General features: G+C 34.5%; 1 protein-coding gene across 4 annotated transcripts in view; it reads right to left on the minus strand.

Annotated features, from left to right (window-relative positions):
* LOC105207818 (ras-specific guanine nucleotide-releasing factor 2) overlaps positions 1 to 20,741 on the minus strand; it is a 71,673-nt gene that overhangs the window by 13,766 nt on the left and 37,166 nt on the right. For 2 of the 4 annotated variants that reach the window (XM_026134071.2, XM_026134069.2), the window contains exons 5-18: positions 15,970 to 16,076; positions 10,320 to 10,467; positions 8,828 to 9,135; positions 8,098 to 8,327; positions 6,797 to 6,990; positions 6,010 to 6,135; positions 5,830 to 5,932; positions 3,189 to 3,440; positions 2,685 to 2,845; positions 1,639 to 2,024; positions 1,417 to 1,526; positions 1,210 to 1,311; positions 836 to 1,051; positions 257 to 454 (exon numbers count right to left, since the gene is read on the minus strand). In XM_026134071.2, coding sequence (XP_025989856.1) covers positions 257 to 454; positions 836 to 1,051; positions 1,210 to 1,311; positions 1,417 to 1,526; positions 1,639 to 2,024; positions 2,685 to 2,845; positions 3,189 to 3,440; positions 5,830 to 5,932; positions 6,010 to 6,135; positions 6,797 to 6,990; positions 8,098 to 8,327; positions 8,828 to 9,135; positions 10,320 to 10,467; positions 15,970 to 16,076 — 2,641 coding nt within the window. The remainder of the gene's footprint in view (positions 1 to 256; positions 455 to 835; positions 1,052 to 1,209; positions 1,312 to 1,416; positions 1,527 to 1,638; positions 2,025 to 2,684; positions 2,846 to 3,188; positions 3,441 to 5,829; positions 5,933 to 6,009; positions 6,136 to 6,796; positions 6,991 to 8,097; positions 8,328 to 8,827; positions 9,136 to 10,319; positions 10,468 to 15,969; positions 16,077 to 20,741) is intronic. The other 2 variants (XM_026134070.2, XM_026134072.2) reach the window with 2 other exon arrangements.

The following is a 20,741-nucleotide window of genomic DNA, read 5'->3' on the forward strand; positions in this document are numbered from 1 at the left end:
ATATGTATATATAGTCTCTAAGAAATTCTTATATTTAAAAACAAACGTTTTATACTTTAAATTTATGATGACTAAAAATATCTTAGATAAAATGTATCTTGAATTTATTAAATTTAATAAATTTTTTCTGAAAATATTATTAAATGAGAAATCTAGAATAGTTCAGAATTTATAGAAAAGAATTTGCTTTTTTTAATGGCGAATTTCCTACTTTTCTTATATTTCCTACTTTACTTAATATAAAGTTTTATTGTACCTTTTCCCTCTTCATTCGAGATAGATGTATCAATTTCCGAGATATGACGTGAGTAAGTGCCTCCATCTTGAGGACTGGGATCCGATCCAGATCCGGATCCAGATCCGGATCCGGATCCGGATCCGGATTCCGTCGAACCAACTAGCGTTACAGAACTCAAATTACTTGGCGAGGATGGTGCGCTGATTCCTGTAACGTCTTATATTCCAAATTTCTTTTATTATTTATATTACAAGATTATCAGATAAAAAAATACAGGAAATACATACATATATATATATGTGTGTGTGTGTGTGTGTGTGTGTGTGTGTGTGTGTGTGTGTGTGTGTGTTTGTGTGTGTGTGTGTGTGTACAAAATTTAAAATTAATTTACTTATGACATTTGTTTTGTCTTAATATTTCTTTTGAGACTGTATTACACGTATTTTCAAAATGACAAAAAAGTTATGAAAAAAATTGCAATTTGTTTCATATTGATAATGAGTTTAAAACTAATTAAAATTAACTTTAACAATAACTTAGCATCATTTACATTTAATTAAAATTCTATATCAAACTTGCATCAATCGCTGATCATACCTGTGAGTGTCTCGGAACTGGACGACACGGCTATTACTTTCGGTATCGTTAGGTGACATCCGTCATCCTCGGCGTCCTGATTATCCACACGAATGCTAATTTTTCGTGGCATGATTGGAGATTGTATTGAACTGGCTGGACTGGCTGTTTGCGACGTTGGGCTGCGTTTTATGATCGGGGCCTCAGAAATAAAACCGAGGGGTTGTTCTTCCTCCACTAAACACGTGAAAGTCTAAATTACATTTTAATACACTTTTACGCGGGTTATTTAAAAATTTTGTTACACAATTTAATTTGTTTAGTTAAATTTAGCTGTATAATTATATAATATTTTATTGTAAATCGTGATAGAGGTACGTGTTAAAAGTACTGACGCTTCTTATAACCAGCCCGCCAATGGCTTTTCGAATTATATCCACTGGTATTAGCGTCAGTGGATCTCGCGTCACGAGAATCACTCACTTCTGATCCATATCCTATATACGAAAGCGCCATTAATATTTAGAAGTACTTAAATGTACTTTGTATCGACGAATATGTTATTAATAGTTGATTAAATGTTGGAAATGAACTTAAGGTACCTGATACTGAGCTAGCGCCGCTAGTTCGCCTCGGTGAAAAGCTACTTTTTCTTCGGTCCTCGGAGTACGATTGTGTGTCGCTTGCATTTGCTCCTAATACATCTAAGGATCTAAAATTTAAATATAAAGATTACGTTTCAGACGTGCCTTTTAATTTAATATACATAATACTATTAAAATCCCAATAATGATCTTAATGTTATCACTCATTATCATATTTACACGAGGGATCCGGTGGGAGGGATTTGCGCGTCCGGCGGCTCAGCTTCGTAGAAAACTTTCTTGAGGGCCTCCAACACTGTGACGCCATCGGTGAACACCCGGTACGTCAGCAAAAATGTGTTTAGAAAATCGATGCTGAGGAACCTGAGGTCGGTCAGTCGCTGCAGCAGCCGTTCGGGTGTCGCGGAACGGATCTGTGGTATTTTGCAGGAATTTAAAGTACGACAGAATCTGATGTCCACGTCATCCTTGAACAGCTTCGGATCGTTTCGGATAGACTGCGGCATCGTGACGGAGCTCGTGTCCGACAACGATCCGTGGAGCAGATCGTTAAAATGTACATTATCCATACATTGACTGATGTCGCTGACCCACGCCGCTTTTTCCTATGAAAAGTTTAACCGTATGTGAAGATGATAATAGGAGCGAAAAAAATTTCTATAAATTTCGCAATTCTATTTTTTTCATTGTAATTATTTTACAACTCAAATTCGAAGCGAAATAGTTTCAAATGTATCTTTTTAATCTAAAAAGTATTTATTTTAAATACTACAATAAACAGAATTCTGTTTTTCAATAAATATATAATTTAAGATATAACAAAAAGAAAGTAAAATCATACATATTTACTACCTCAATTGTAAAACATTGTTCCAATTCAGAATTTTTTTAATGCTCTATTGAAACGTTTGTCAATTTTTAGATTTGAGTTTGTCATTTTTATATTCATGCAATAGACCGATATGCAAAATAATTTTCTGAAAACTTATAAAATTACACAAAAATTCTGAAATTTATATAGAAATTTTAAATATGCCATTCTAAATAATTCCAAAAAAATCACCAGAGGAACGTCTGTTTTAATTGGGATTTTAACTATGGCCGCCTCAATAAGGTTATTTCACGTTTATGTTTACACTACACTCTTATATTTGAGTGTGTAGTCTGAACATAGACGTGGAAAAACCTTATTGAGACGGCCATATTGGACACGAGTTAAAATCTCAATAGGAATTTTATGTATATACTTCTCGATGTGCACTTACTTGCATAGTAGGCGCCACGAGATGGACGATCACCTGCGGTCCACCGGATTTTATATCAAGCACAATCTTGAAGTCGCGATTTTGTAATTGGGAAGTCCCGCTGCCGCTACCGCTTCCGCTGCTTTCGCTAATGCCGCTTGACATCGAACATACTGACAGTCCTAAAATTAGTTTACAGTCGCTACTCTGTAGCACTAAATAAATTCTCGATCTCTATCGTTTGTGACAACTTGCAACACATGACCTTTATGTAAAAAATAACACATTAAATTGCATATAAATATAGCATATTCATAAAATAGATTAAGAAGCAAGATTGCGCTATACAAATTTATAAAGCAATTTAAGTAAATACAATTGCGTATGAGCTTTTCCACATTCTTGTCGATTACTCTACATCAATCTTTAATTCAATAGCAAATTTTTGCAGCGCCGATTTAAAAAGAGATCTCAAAAAAAAAGGAAAAAAGCGAATCGTTAGCTTATTAATAAATGAATCATTACCATCGTCATCCGTGACACCCTGATCGCTCGGATCTTCAATCAGTACCGCGTCGGAAAGGGGTATCTTGCCAATCTGCGGGACGAGATTTAAACGACCGTCGTCATCGGACTGGCGCGTCGTGAGCAACAGATGATTTGAAAAGAGAAAGCACTGTCTGACAGCCTCCCTGTCGCTCGCGGCTTTGCCGCCGAAAGTTGCACTCAATCTGCTTCGCGCACCGCGCGGCTTGTCGATGAGCTGTATGAGCGTACCTGAAACACGTCGATAGGACATCAAGTCAAATTTATCAATCATGATCCGCGTCGGAGGAAATAACGCCTGTCAAATATAATTTCATCTTTCTGGCGCGTCAACTTTGGTTATACTGAGAGAAAAAAAATTCCTAAATTTCTCAATAAATATTTATTCAAATAGTACCAATGAACTATTTACTTACAGTACATAAATATTTGCTCTATAAAAAAATGATACTTAGATTAATGGTTTTTGTACTAAATAAACATATATTTTCATTAAGTAAATATTTCATTAATATTATTCTAATAAATGTTTTGAAAAATTAAGTAATTTTTCTCTCAGCGAGCTTTCTTGAAATAATCGATACAATTAGGAGCAGCCGCCGATGCGTATTTAAAAATAGCACCGACGGACGTGTTGAATGCGCGACGAATACGAGATACGTAGTATCTCGTGCCTGCGCCGCTGACGTCATAGAAATTGAAGCCGGCATTATTTCGTGGAGTTTACTTCTCGATACTAAATATTGTTCAATCATGCAAAACACATCTTTAAAATTCTAAATCTGAACTTGTCAGAAAGTTGCGCCAGCTTCATTCATTGATATTTCTTTAAGTCAAGAATATCAAACGAGATAAAACACATTGCGATACATGAGAATTTTAGAAAACAAGTAACAGCTTTTTTAGCGTCAGCTGAGTCAATTAACATTACATCTTTATGTTTTTTTTTCTTTACTTTAAAAAAAGAACGTTGCATACTTGTGTTTTTAAATTAAAATTTTCGAATCAATTTTTTTGAGGAAAGTAGTGACCGTTTGGTAGTCGGCTTGCTCATGCAGAAATTTTTCCCAACATTATCGCGGACGAAGGGTAATGCTTGTACCTTGTCTGTGTACAGCCAGATGAGGTAAAATCTACGGATGATTCTTAGATTCCCGGTTATCCTTGGTCTCTATCATCAGCTACCACCTTTGTCTCACACACACATCGCTCGGTCCCACCTTTCTCGCTATCGAGGCTACATAACGTTAACTCGCGAAACTCCCGTCCTTATGTGCCGAATTGGTGGACCGACAAAATGGCAATATGCCGCGCATCGGTCGCCGCTTGTTTTCGTCCGTCCGTTCGTCGACCTCTGGGCCCACGTTATCGCCAAGTATCTCAGCGTACGGAGACAGGTCCCGAATAAATCTTAGTCTTCGTCGCCTCTTCGAATGAAGCGTGACGGTCTCACAGGCTGATTTTTCGTCGCGACGAAAGGCGCACGAAAGATGATCGCGTTTGCGGGATGGTCTGCTCCGCCGTTGGCGACCGAGAGACGTTTACGTGATAACCATGTGATGTGGCGTCAAGCACGAGGGTTGCCAGGATCGTGTTTATAAGGCCGGATCACGAGACTCTTACCACTTGAAATCGTCATGGACTATACTTAACCTTTTGCTATTTTTAACGGAAGTACATGTGCGTTCTTTCATTGCAATTTGCGGTGTTTTCCCGTTCAAGCTTACTTTTTATTACATATCAATTTTTCCTTTCTTTTAAACAATAATTTTAATTTTTTTTGTATACAATTCCTTGCAAATATAAACTTAACTTTCATTTTAAACGTCCCCTTTCAATTTTGAAGTCATTATTTAATGTTCTTAATAAAAATTTAAGATTAGAATTTTTTTTATTGAATTTTGAACATTTTTTAGTACTTAAAATTGCAACTAGACAGCAGAAGAGCTATTTTGCGTCGATTAAGTTTGAAACGACTAATGAAATTGCAATTCCTGCAACCCCGTGACATTCCGCTTGCAAGTCACATTTGTCGCGATTCGCTATCGACTCGTGTAATTAACCAGCGTAAGAACTTCTCGCCTGATGAAAACCCATCAGTAGTAGAGCAGTACGTCGGCCCTGGCAGGGCACATTGCGCAGGATCGAGATGAAACCGAGTACGAAAATGTATATCGACGCAACCAAGTCGCATCGATTCCGAACGTGTAACCGTGCGTTTGCGCCCTTTGACCCGCGCTTCAGCTTTTCTCATCCCTATCGGACAGCTCCGAGCTTTACCGACAGCGATCAAGTCTAGGAATGAGTTTCCCAGCCAGGGATAAACGGTAAAAGTTACGCGAGTTATCTAGCAGCCTCGGTCTTATCGACTTCGACAAAGTACGTTGAGTTCAATCTTCAATTATTTTCTACATACAAAAATAATTTTTCGTGTGTATGTGTACGTAGTAGTTTCTACTTTGTATTGAACAGTTTATTAGACTCCATTTAAAGATGATTAAAATAGAAAACGATAACGCAAATTACGATATTTAAATGTTTTTACATTTTTTAAATGACTCCAAAGTATAATTAAAATAAACAAAAAAATATGAGAGAGAGAAAGCACTGATGTACTCACCCTGTCTGACAAAGACCTGATTGACGTCCAGTAAAATATCGCATCCCTCGACAATCATTCGCTCGACTGCTAGATTCTTTCTTAAATTTTCGGTCTCGCTGACCTGAAAAATGGAATTCGATTCGATGAATACCTTAGAGCCAAGATAAAAGATGGTGATTAGGGTCAATTGATAAATACCTCGTCGTGCATTTGCCTCGAGAGGTCCTCCAGCTGTTGCCTGGCATTCTGGAGGCTCTTACGTTCCACATGATCATGTGGCGTATGCGCCAATAACTCGTGCAAAGTAATTATATATCTTGGAATCTAAACGAATAAAGTAAGTAGCTGGATTAAGGAACTTCTGCTCAAGTTCCACTAAAATCAGAGAAAAAAGAAAAGAAGAAATTAGGAGAGTAAATTGTGACGCAAAACTTATCAAAGAGATTTTAAAATTTCAATTTTCTAAGAGCAGAGAGATACAAATCAGAAATTAATGTTAGTAGATAATTTAACTTAATTTGCAGTATAGAGTGAAAAAAATGATACACTACATTTCAAACAGATATAAATTATATTTTGCCAATAAACGTATAATTTTCTGCGTTCCGCGAGACTCGCTGCGAAAGAGCGCACGATGGAATGTATATTCTTCTCGTAACTCGTTTTACAAGCTCGTCAAATCTCATGCAATATTCATTGAATTCCTTCCAAACTATTCCGTGCGATCGATTATTCCTAAAGAGACATTCATATCGCCGAGATAATAGCTCCGTTTTCTCTATCTTCTTTTTCGCGCGGAAATTTGTTTGCTTGCAAAAAAAACCGGCGCGAGGAAATGAATATCGCACGTTGAGCCGTTTGCTAACGGTATTCTCCTCAATAATAACGTAAAGTAAAGCGATACCATTGAATATTCGGAAACACTCGCGTCGGTCTTTTGTGTCTCACCTACGAGAATTGTTTTATGCGCGCGTGGAGCTCTTACCTGATGCATGGGATATGTAAGAAAAGTCTCCAGGGATCGTCCGTGGCAGGCAGTCTTGTTCTCCAACCTATTGAGCAACGCCACGAACGGTGACGATTGCTTGCACTCAGTCAACACTTGAAGGCTATAGTGGTGATTTCTCACGTACTCTTGATATATGGATAACATCGGTAGCAGCATGTCGAACAAGTCACCTGCGTGCATTCACATCGTGATTGATCGGCGCACAATGCATATTATTCCCTTACAAAATGTGTGTACTTGCATAAATTGATATCGTTATGGGAGAAAAAGTATAGCTATACTACCGTTCAAAAGTATTTACCCACCCCGCTTCTATATCTCACGTTATATATCAATAGTATTGCAGTAATAGTACGAGTTATTTACAAAGAAATGTTACGTAAATTTTATAGAAATATTATATTTCTGTGATATTTATATTATATTATAACTAATTAATTAAGTGATCATTTGTTAAAAAGTTAAAGTTAAATAATACAGTGTTAAACAGTTAATAACCTTTAAATTAGTTAATTTTAAATTTTATTTAATGATTTAATTTTTAATTTTAACTAGTTACTTTTAAAACACAAACTTTAATTTATTAACTTTTGCCTAAGTTAAAATTTATCCACATAAAAGAAAAAGTTTATAAAAGAAACAATGCATAAAAAAAAACAATTCTTTGTTACTTCATATAAACTTTGTTACTTCATATAAATTTACTAATAAAATATAGAAAATTAGATGATCCATATTATAATTATTTGGAAGAATCTATTTTCAAAAAATTATAAATTCTAATTTAAAATGAATAATACTTTTTTAAATTAACTTTTAATTTAATTTAATTTTTAACTGAACTTTTAATTAAACTTTTTTGTTATGCAACTTTTACCGTAACTAAAGTAATTAAATTTTACAAGCTATTAATTACTTTAACTTAATTTAGTTAAAAAGATGTACTAAATTCTTTATAAAGAGATAAGAGATATAAATACATAGAATGTAAAATTTTAAACCATTAGAATTATTACTAAGCTCAGTATCTAAATTAGGTAGAAAGAGTGAAATGTACTCTTGTTCAAAATACTCATCATTCATTATCTAATCATTAATTAAAAAAGACAAATTGGACAAATACTTTTGAACGATAGTGTACTTGAAGTCGTAAAAACTCGTCTCTCTTCCTCTCTCATTTCGATTCGCAGAGTATATCGGGGACATGTATGTACACTCATCGTCCATATATATCGATCTGTATTACTTGAAGTAGTTTTACTTGAAAAAGTCCGTACCTAAAACTAAAGTGGGCCAGCTCTCCATACGCGAAGTGAGACCCTTCAGAAAGATCTGATGGAGAAACAGCACAGTTTCGCTATTCAAAAATATGCTATTCACGTCCTCGTGACTACATGGGGGTTTCTTTGAACTGGCAGCCATCTTGAAAGGCCTCAGAAAACAGCTTACTAAAATTTCCATTTGCTCCGTGTACTCCTCCTCGGCCTCCACCATTTGGAATACCAGGCTGAAATAGTAGGGCATATGTGCGTTCAATACCATCGGTAGCATGAACTAAACGAAGCCAATAACCGTCAGTTTTACACCGTTATTATATTATATAAATGAATGAAATATGAGGAAATATGAGAACGGCTGATTAAGAGAAAAAATCTCCCAGCGGTGAGGGAACACAGCGATAAATTTTATTCTGTCACGGAATAAAAATATTATATAGTATTATTGAAGTTATTATATCTAACAGACAGAACAGATAATTTTATTTCATATAAAAAGGCTACGCCGTTCAACATTTTTTCGAACCTTTTTCGGACGTTGATTTAATTTGAAATTCAGTTTCCAACCACGTTTATTGCATTCATTTCCGTACGGCGCGCGGCGCGCGGCGTGGCCGTGCGAAACGTAGCTGTGACACTTGCATAGGTACGACAAACGTTAATGGAAAAGCTAAGTGCGCGAACATGAAGCTGGACGTCATCGGTTGTGCGACAAGGCGGCAACAATTACCTGTTCCGTTTGCGCATGCTCTCGGCGTGCGGACTCTTGATATATTGTTCAACAATCTGCTTCCAACGCCGTCGACATAGCCAGCCCCTGAAGAAGCTCTGGACCTTCTTCACTTTTTGCATCTCGATAGAGTTCTCCGAGATTTCACGTAATCCAGGAGCGAAGGCGGGACCATGGATACCGCTACCGCATGATTGGAACGTGGTGTACAAAGTTCCGGTACCCTGGGACATGGTTCTTTGAACCATCGGTCGACTCGAGTATATCGGTACTATCGAAGGCCTCAGATCCTTTTTCAGGGCGCACAGCTGTAAAGAGAAAATCACCGCGAAATCCGTAATCTCATAGAAGCAATAATCCTGTGAGCAAACATCTTCCTGAATCTCTCGAGTAAACCAAGTGGATACTCAAACGAGGTACGGATTAAATGTTGAACGAGAGCGCGCTTAAATAAAATCAGTTATCAGTTCTTCTGCGATGTATAAAATAATCATTTTATTAACTTTGATATGTTATCAACTTAATTATCAAAATTAGATACGCGATAAAATCAATGAGGAGATTAAAGATTGATCACTCTCTACTCGTGTCAAAATGCAAAGCTCAATTTTAATATCGAAAGTGCTCCGGGAGTTACTTTGATATTTATTTTCAGTAAAAATTAAAATCAAATTACGAAATGTGGCAGATAGTTTAATTAATTTTATTTTAATTAATTGTATTGCGAGAAGGACGAACATATTCAAAGAGAGTATTTTATACAAGATTATACAAATGAAAGCCTGCATTTATTTCCTGAGAGAATATTACAAAAATATTTCGCATGTGCTAATATAATTTTTTGTTAATATTAATAAATAAATATAAATATAAAACAAATATAAATATAAAATGAAAATTGTAATATAATATAAAAACTACAATTCATAGAAAGGAGAGTTAATAAATGCATTCTGGTTTCTTAAAACATATCTCTTCAATATTTTACATTATATTTTTAATTAGTATTAGTAGAGCAACATTTAATAACAAATCAAAAGTAAATAAGAAATAAATGACATAGACAAAAGTTGAACAAGTTTAATCTTGTTTTGTGTAGGTTACCAATTGATTTTCAAAAATCAGATACATATGATATAAAGTTTTTATCAATTTACATAGCTGATAATAACGTAATTATGCAATTTTATTTTAACTTGTTGTATTTTCATAAATAAAAGTTTATTGTAGAATATTTTACATTTGATGTATATACATATTTATTTTTATAGTGCAAAATATATTATAATAAAAAATAATTTAAGTAATACACATTTGGCAACTCTCCTTGAATATATAGATTTTCTAAAAATTGATTTATTCGTTACGAATTGTCCTACTGGCAACGTAGTAAAATGTAATCACAGTGGTTGAAAAAGTACACGCAGTGGGAAATAAAATTACTGGAAAAAATATCATGAGGTAAATATATAACACAGCTGATATCGCTCACCTCTGCTCGAAGCTTTTTTATTTCCGACGTCAATTCTTCGCATTCCTGGGTGCACTGCCACTTGGCCGTTTTCTCGCTCTCGACGATTTGCAACAGGTGCAGATGCTTCTGCTCGAGCTCCTCCTTTTGTAGCAACAATTTGTTGAAACTAGAATCAATAGCCAAGAAAAAGGAAGTTGAGTTAGACTTGGCTCGTGCGTCTCGTGTATCTCGTGCACCACGCTTAGAAGTGTTATTTAAGCGAAGAACCGTGATACACAGGAAAATAAAAACGCTCGATTGTACGTGGCTTGGAAAAATGTACAGAGTACATATTCCGGGCATTTTGCGTGGAAACAAAACGGTTTTTTTTCTGCAGTCTACAGTCACGGGGCGAGTGAGAAATGGAATTCAGAAAAAATTTCAGAATATTTTTTAACGACTCGGAAACCAGTAAAACTAAATTCGCATGCATATGTAGTTTTGATTCTCCACATTTTCATATAGTTTTATACAATTTTTATCTCGGTTTGGAATTTTCTGGAAAGAGGAAGTTATACCGCAAATTATTAAAAAATTCTTTTAACAAAAAGAGGATTATAATTTACATGTAACATTTAGACTCATCTTTGAAAAAATGGTTTTGATCACAAATTAACCTAACTGAACTTGCCGATGCCAAGTAATCGGTGAGTTTTCTTTCTTATTTCTCTCGTTAGTTCGTGTAACGACATTTGACATTTACATCTTATCGGCATAATCTAAGCGAAAAAGAGGGCGGGAGGTTCCGAACTTAGCCGGTTCCGTAAGTAAAGTGATACGAATGATGAAATACGAAACAAGACATAAAGTATCTTTCCCCGAAGAGAAATATGTTACGAAAGATGATATTACGTGTGCATATTTTTTTCATGTTAAATAACTTTACAAAATTTTCACGAAATTATAATATGAATTACTACAATACTGTTCAACAAAGAATGACTTTTTTCGAGCATAAAAACGAAAGATCGTTTGTCAGAGTTTTTTGGTCGCTGAATTCGATCTCGTTTAACAAATTGTATTTTACCATGTCACATTTTGAGAAATTTACTGTTAAAATTGAATAAAAAGGGCTGTTTTAGTATGCTTTGACCAATTACGATTACATGTTGAAAAAGTTTCAATGCAGAATAAAAAATGCAAAGAATATTAAGTATGTTGTTAGGATTTAGATTTTCAGTCTAAAAAAAATTTGTTTTTTCGATTATAATTCAAAAGATGTTTATAATTTATGTAGAGTTTATTGTTATGAAAAATTTAATTTCAATTTTTTTTTTTTTATTTTAATACCTACATTTTGATATTATCAATTTTAACATCAGATTAGTATTTGGCAACCTGTAAAAAAAATCTTGAAATTTAAATAACATAATGAAAATAGATTTGATAAATCCTTAATGACTTATATGTACGTCGCAATTCGTGGATGCGACGCTATAGACTCTAAGTTAATCATAAATATGTTTTTCCTATAATCAATATAAGAAATTATTTTACGAAATTGTGACATGGTAAATCAATTTAGTAATCTGAATTGTATTCAGCATCCAAAATATAGGAAACGATTACTATCGTTCTTGTACATTTGTTTCTTCAACCGTGTAATATGTTTCTATAATGCTAGTATATCATAAACAAAACTGCAATTTTTCGGAAGCATGAAACTCGTTTTTATTGAACATGTACTACTTTAAGATATATAGATTCTGTCTGCACTTTAGAATTCTCGGAACGAGCAAGCACAAACGTCTCGTCCATGAAATATAAAAGATTTCTTTTTAATCTGACTTAAATTTTAATATAGAGTTGCTCCACATGAATATCCGTAAGCCATGTAAAGTACATAGCACGAGCTCATCTACACAACCCTTTTTCCTCCCGCAGTGTTTCGTGAAGCTCCGCCTGAGTCTACGCAAGACAAGCACTCGAGCGTGGTCCACGTTGTATGAAAAAATTATCACGATATCGATCCACCACTCTGCGTGACATGAGATACTCGAAGAAGGTATCAACCCTGTATTTTCGAGCACGACAGAATTGCTAGAGTAACGCGGATATCATTATCTATGCATATTACGGTGCAGGATAGCAGCAGTAATCTGAGAAGGCAGCCATTCCGCCGGGATGTGAACCGTGTATAAGTCGGCCAGGAAAACGAGGAGTATACCCGAAAGAGGGATATGAGTTCTCATATGATAAAATATTTAAAGGAAACGAAAGAAAAACATTTTTGAATATATTATAACCATATGAAGATATTCTGCGGTGTGTCTCTTGTATCGATTGTATGATTAGGACAGCAAATGTGATTTAATTCTCGTTAAATTTTATTACAGATTTTGGGTTAAAGAATAATGCAAGGATGATCTGTAATCATTTTCTTTAGGCTCAATGTGATATTTAGAACAATTTAAAAAATTACTGCCTATTTACAAAATAATCGAGTGACTATTAAATAAATAAAAGATATTTGAAAAATCCGAAGATTATACGAATCCGATTTGAAGTCGGAATATAAATGTATAACTTCCATCTTTCTCTAACAATTTTTAAAAGGCGATAACACGGATTTGTGACTGCTATTTTTTCTCAAGAAATAGCGTCACGCGCGTGATGAAATAGCGTCATGACGCAAAACATTAGAACAACGTTTGACGCATCTGCGAGCATCAGCGGTATGATCACGTTCCTCGGAAGAAACACCTGCGACAGAGAAGTTGTCGACAGATTGTTTGTACCCGGGCGCATTCGTAAACAGAGTCAAACTAGCTGTAAAAATTTTTTAGCAGAGAGAATTTTGCCCTTTAAGATGGCATGTTCATTAAGATGGATCAAAACAAGAGACTAACTTTGCGAAATTTCTACGGAAAAAAATGTGATTTAAATAATTTTTTAAAAGAGATAAAGTAATCAGGTTTATTCCATTGTAAAAATTATACGTTTCTCAATTTAACAATTTTATTTAAAAATAATATAAAATGGTGTCATTATTCAAGTTTTCTTAAAACCGTGACCATGCAAACGACTTAATCGGTCGACTTTAAATTTTATAGTTTTTTTAGACATTAAAAAGATTTATTTTTACGAGTCTTAGTTTTTGACGAAAAAATACAAAAATTATAAGTAAAAAATCACTATGTAGATTTTAATTAGCTGCAATTTTGTTCAAACGCAATGTTTCAAAAAAATACGTCAATCGCTATGTTTCAATTTCGTAAAGTTTGTGTCATTTTATTTTCTAGAAGAAACAGTAGTCACCGCAAATATTATTTTTTTTTTAAATCATTTAGGAAAATTGAAATAGCGACGTTATTCTATATTATTTTTTAGATTTATTATTTTAAGACTTAAATGGAAAAAGGTATGGTCTTCACATTGAAATAAACACGACTTCTCTATACACTTTTCCGTTTTTCCATAAAAATTCTCAAAGATTCTCATTTTGATGACCTATCAAAGTGTATATGTCCCCATAAAAAAAAAGAAATACGCGACACAGCTAGGTATTATTTCGAACGAGCTGCATTAACGGGTGGAATACATTTGTAATATTGACATCGTGCAAACCTCGCTGAGCTTTCTGCAATAACCAGGGTGTTACGACTGGTTCGGCCTCATAAGACGCATTTGATAGCGGTGATGAAGATTACTCCGGTGTTAATGTGCACAAATTACGGCACCCGGGATTAATAGAGAGGTGGTAACAGAGACGGCTCGATGTTAATGCGGTGCCCGTAAGCGTATTTATCAGCGCATCAACGAGATTAAGGGAGTCTCTTGAATAATAGACCAAGAGTCCATAGCAAAGTGTGGATAAAATAGAGCAATGTTGGAGAACGAAGTTAATCATCGTGAACTCCTCCGTATTGTCCATTGCGGGATTATTCCGTTATGTAGTTCTCGCGCGCGTTCCTTTTTTCGTTTTCATAAAGTAAATGTGCGCGAGTCCAATAAAGCTCGAGATTATTTTGCTGACCTTTTATTAAAAATAGAAGGCTTATTAAACGCGCGGAGAATAAAGAAACGCTCGTCCGTGGTTCAACGAGACTGCGAATGAAAAGTTTGCTTCCCTCAGCGACACGCTATACTGAAAAATTATACAAATTGCTTGTAATTCGGTCGAATAAAAGAGACTTCTTTATCGCATGCTTTATTGTTGGGGATCGTGTTTTGCCGGCTCGAATATTGGCAGAATGAATACTGAATATCCCTGCTTCACGTACATAATTCATTCATTTTTTTAAAAAGAAAAAGAACACAAAATTTATTATTAATTAATAAAAAAAAAGTTTAGATGCTAAATTATTGTTTGAATTTTAACAATAATTAAATTTTTTCCTCATTTACGGTCGAAACGTTTGTTGATTTTTCTATTAAAGTTTGTATTAGCACAACAACTTAGCTTAGCTTTTTTAGCCTTAAACAAATATTAATTTAATTTTAAATCTTAAGAGTATTGATTTTAATGTGTTTATTATTTACCATTTTGATTCTGATTCAAACAGACACTGGTTGAACTATCAGATTTTCAATTAACGCAACCAGATTTTTTTCGAGTGTAGTCACAATCAGAATGCAATTAAATTTGTTTGGTTACCTTAACTAGAATATGACCAAATTTAATTTAATATTTTAAAGAAAATTGCAAATTGTTTATTTTACCAAATTGTTAAATTGTTATATCAATATTTCAAATTCAACAAATTCTCTCTCTCTCTCTCTCTCTCTCTCTCTCTTTCTAACTCTGTACTTGTAATATACTAAATTCCATACTTAAAAACTGTCTTCTCAAAGATTTAACATTACCTCCCAAGAGACGGTGATTAATTAAAAATTTGATGTGTTTTGACTGGTTTTGAATTTGAATTTTTGACACAGAGAGCAGACACGCAAAATCTTATATTACGGTAATCACTATAAGTATAAGTATACTGATCAACAACTTTTACATAAAAATTTGTATCTTGCTTTATTTTTTTATTGCATTTTCATTTACGTAAGTAAATCATGTACGACTACTATATGAAAACCTTCTAATTGAAGAAGATTATGTAATAATAAAAAAATGCAGAAAAAAGTTGTTTTCAAAATGCTACAACTCAAAAACAAAAAATTGTACTGAAGAGAGACAAAATACATTGTTTAAAAATAAAAGTTGATCATTTTTTACTGACAGTAACAAAATTTGGAAAAAAAAATTACTGCCGGTGCTACGTCATGAAAATTCTCAAAATAGTCGTTTTTTACCTCTTTGACACCATTTTCTTCAAAATCGTTAGCTGACAATCAAATTTGAATAACGGATGTTGAACAGGCAAAAAAATAACTACTCACAATTTTGACATACAAAAAAAAAGTAAAATTTAGTTGCCTAGTGAAATTAATCAAAATTAATCGCTGAAGCCAAAGTGACGAAAAACATCCATGAAAACTGGCGGCGAATCTAATTGGAGCTTTGAAATATTTTTAAACGCGCTACTAAATGCTCTCAGTAATCGGGATGATCGTAGAGATTTACGGGATTTAGGCGCAATCTCCGTGAATCAAGGCGACGGACGCGGCGGCGATGCCGCGCGTCGTTTTAATCGGCCCCGAGATCTTCGATTCGGGCGCGAGCACCGTCATTTACCTAGCTTCTCGTATCGCATCGATCCACGCTTTGCACTCCGTCTCTGTGGCCGCTTTTAGCTCATATTGCCGTTGGTTCTCCCTTCTGTACGATATCGCGAAACAGTGCTGCAACAGAGGAATAATAAAAAATTGAGTTATCTCCGATGCACTACAACGACGACGACGACTATGGGGAACGATCAACAAAAAGCGCGATCCCTTCACGGCATTCGATTTGCGCATTGTGCACGCGTATGAAAAATTGCTGTATGCGAGTAAATCGACGACGGTGCTTCAAAGCCGTCGAGAGTCAAATGAGAATCTCCCTACGCGCCTCCGGCCGGATTCAATTTATACATGCTCTTTGGCTATTTACGTGCACCTGTACAAATCCGGAAATCCGCCCTCTCACGGCTTTCATTAAACTACCCCGTAAATTTCCGCATAATGCAAAAAGCCTAGAACTGCCTCTATTCTCCACGACACGGCATTGTTCCACCGGCTTCGTCCCGCGGATTTTATTTGCACGATAGCTTTTATGAAGGCATTAACTATGCAAATCCTTATCGCGATTTCATTTAGCTACATGACGATTGCTACAGACTCGGTGCAAATCAAAATCGTGCAAACGGCAATGCAAACAACCGCGTGTTTCGCGTGGTCTTACACAGCACTTTTCGAATGTGTACTTGTGCTAATCATGCACACAAATCCGGAACCGACGAAACCAACGGATTATTTTGGGTACACCTGGGTATTAACAGACATACAAATGACACGATTCTCGTTTATACTTTCCTCTCTTCTTTTTTTGCGAGAGATTAGTTGCGAAAAAATATGCCCAACGCGAATATTTAAATAAAATAAAAGTTTAATGAGAACACATAGAAAAATTATCAATTTTACTACCAAAAAATCAATTACGCAATTTATTGCTTTCTAGTAAGAGAACATTTTCTTGGTAATTGACATAAATTATTTATCACAAATTTTAGAAAAATTTGTATTCTTATATATAATACTAAAAATACAGAATTTATGCTTCTTTGAAGTATATTATAAAAGAATATTATTTTTGAATAATACTATAAATATTAGACTCTTTCAAAGAATATTACGAGGTAAAACTCTTTTTCAAAGAATATTATAACTGTAAGAAAAGTCAGAATAATACATCAAATTTCTTTTAACTTAATATTCTTAAAGTTAATTAAAGTAGATTAAAGTATTAAATTACGAGAATTCAGAATATATTTTGAAATTTAAATTTAAGACTTGTGATGAACTTATAATAGATTTGCAGATATACGAACTTGTGAATTATTTGAAAAAAAAAGGAATGTCTACTTAATTTAAATATATATAATATTTTTCTGCGTGTTTACAAAAGTTTACTTTACAGCACTTGTTTCGAGTAAATGAGGAGTGTATTTTAAGACTATCGTCAAGAAAGTATTCTTTGCAAGGTAACCGTTGCTTAAAAGAAAAAATTGAGCAAACCCTTTCCTTAACACGTAGAAAAATTGATATTTGTCTACGTGTAGAACGCATCATATGCTTTAGCAGCGCAGAATTTTCTCCATCCTAAGATAAAGTTCCTTGGTCGCGTTTGTGTACGACGACATTCCATGCGGGGATGGGAAGATCTCCCTTCTCAGAGAGATCGCTTTACGTTCTCAAAGAAAATTCTCGTTTTTATCTATTCATGAAGCGCGTTTAGCAAACGCGCTTTCGCTGTTTATCTAGAATTGCCAGAGATTTGGAGGATTTTCTTCGAAATTTGGGTTTTGATTATTATTGTTATCACAGGTTTTTTTGGAGAATTCAGATATTATAAAGTTTTGTATTTACCTCCCCTAATTATTCTCCTAACTTTTTTATTCACCCCAAACTTTCCTGTGAAAATAACAAAACCTACATTTGGAAGAAAATCCTTCAACTTGGTGACTTTATTTCTATCCTTGTATCGCGTGCCGCAAGCGTTTTGAGGAACGAGTCACTAGATAGTTCCCATCATCCTTTTAACTGCGAAATAGGTATTGCATACAGTTTGGTCACGAGTGCAATATATCGTCTCGATAAGCGCGATATTTTATTTCACTGTACGATATTTTATTTCAAATTTTACACAGACGTTCAGCCTTTAACACTAGAAGTACCAGTATTTTTTATTCACTAAAAGGACCAAGCGAATAAAGTAATGTAAAAATAAAAAAAATGAAATATCAAATATTTTATCAGGATAAAGGAAATAATTGATAAAAAATTAAAACAATTCAGAATTCTATCTTTCACGCAAAAAAATAGAATATTAATCTAAAAAATAAAAACGGTCAAAAATGGCTTGATACTTCTAGTTTTGGTACAGAAAGAGAGAGAGAGAGAGAGAGAGAGAGAGAGAGAGAGAGAGAGCTCGTAAAGAGAAAAGAATTAACGCGTAGTATTCTAAGTGAATGAACTGAACTGAAAAACTGTGATTACGTGAATGTACTATATAGTCGTGAGCTAAAAGGTAGCGTGCGTTATGATGTCCGAGTTTACCAAGCAAAAAAATGACAAATGGGTGTACATTTAATTACGCTAAATGGCGTTACCTCATTAAAAAAAAGATTTGCTTTTGCCTTCCTTTATCACGTTCTCCAAAAAGGAGAAATGTTTTCTTCTCTTTGTATATTCAAAACAGCATTTATGTAGGAAACAGGTCGCAAATTGATGTTTCACACAAAGTAAATTAGAAGATGGATTCTGATACCTAGTATGTATTAAAATTAAAGCAATGCGTTCGTTACACCGTACCCGCAGAGCGCAGCGCCGAGTGCATCAGTTAATTTTCGTTCGTGGCTTACATCGATCCTCGACGCGGCTTATAACGCGCATTGTGCACCGATACATTAATTAATTAAAATCTGAGGTAACGATGTAAAATAGAAGCGTTAATTATACTACATTAAAATATGACAATGTCCACAGATTTCTCCAGTCGACCGGATTACGTGGCGTCCCTTATACCGATAATTTGCACAGATCGAATATTTGCGGTACCGACGATGAGCTTACCACGTGTGTACGGACAAGCTCTCGTTCAGAAATTATTAATTATATTTTATCGGTTTATGTATTTAGCACCTCGTGGAATCGTATAAACCAACGATTAATTTTTTAAAAATTCGATATATACACATATACGAATACATATCTACATATATAAATCGAATGGTTGATAAATCGGCAGATCGCTGTTGCTTTAGATTTACATTAATTCATTTCAGTTTTTGACCAAAGTATGCATACGTAATACTTAACAAAGTACTCTCTCTCTTTCTCTTTCTCTTTTCTCTCTCTCTCTCTCTCTCTCTCATTCTCTCACATGACAAAGAATATTTACGTCAACGTCAACCGATCCGGTAAACGATATGTGCTTCAAATTAACTTCGTTCACGCTACATTAGCTTTCTATGGGATCATTACCAGCATAATTGGTGTGTGCATGCGTTTGAACGCTCGAGAGATGCGGCTGCTAATTAAGACGCATCAATATTACTTTAGCTTCGTTAACGTGACCGTGCGCTACACTCTTCGGACGTTACAACCAATGCGGACATTTTGTCCGCATTGGTTGTAACGTCCCATTGTAGTCGACGACAAAAGGCTCGTGCGATACGTTGTCGGACGTGCGCGCGTTACGTACACGGGACACGACTAGCGGGCCAATTGTAAGTGGAATCAAGTATAATAACAATGACTATCCAAGTGAATATTCATGACCCATATTGCCAGTCCGCCAAGAAGGCAAGTCCGAGTGCGCGAACTAAGTGCTTTCTATGATATTACTTTGAAATTCGAGTCCGCATCGGTCACGGAACAGTCGGGCATACGGTTTCAATTATGGAAACGCCATTAGTTAGCGCTATCGATTTTCGATGTCTAAAGATATCAGTCATTCAGATAATCCATTATTCGAGACGAGAAATATTTTATCAATTTTTCTGCGAGAAAATAAATGAATTAAAAAAGCGATTCTTTCCTTGGCCGTTATTCCTAATCTTAATGGCTTTTTCGTGATAAAGACAGGTCTGCTGCCAACCGGGAATCACTTCTACTATTTTTTTTAATACTCGAGACGGAGGAAACCTACTACTCGGCACAGATATAACTCCTATGTACATAAATATAATGGTTTTATGTCTATTATGTAGCAGTTGTATTCTTGCTGTATACTACGTAAACCAATACGCGATGGATATTTTACCGAATAAATACTATTATTTCAGAAAATAAAAACGAAAAAATGTATACACTCGTAAAAAGAAATCGTATCCGCAACTATAAATTTGTGAACAAATAGTACTTAAACTATGTTTTACAAAGTTGTACTAACAAGTTATATGAATTAAAACAACGTAGTAATATTAACAAAAATGTAATTTTGTATAAAAAATTTAATTTGACGCAAATATGTCTTTTTCTTTCTGCGTTCGCACAAGAAGTAATTTCAAATTCAAAAACTATATAAGTAAATGACAGTGTTCACGCTCAAATTGGAGATCTCAGGACCGATTAAAGTTCGCGGCGTTACCCAATAAATTTGATGACGTGGTAATGATCATTCCGATAACTGATAATGAGAGGTTTAATAATATTTTACAACTTTCTACATGAAATTTGAATTACACATTTGAGGGAAAAATTACTAAACTTTTATAATAAATATTTTTTCAAATAGTACTAATGAAATATTTGCTAAATGTAAATATAATTTTATTCAATACAAGAATCACCAATTTAATTTAA

This window comes from Solenopsis invicta, chromosome 14, assembly GCF_016802725.1.
Source record: "Solenopsis invicta isolate M01_SB chromosome 14, UNIL_Sinv_3.0, whole genome shotgun sequence".
In the NCBI taxonomy this organism is placed as follows: Eukaryota; Metazoa; Arthropoda; class Insecta; order Hymenoptera; family Formicidae; genus Solenopsis; species Solenopsis invicta.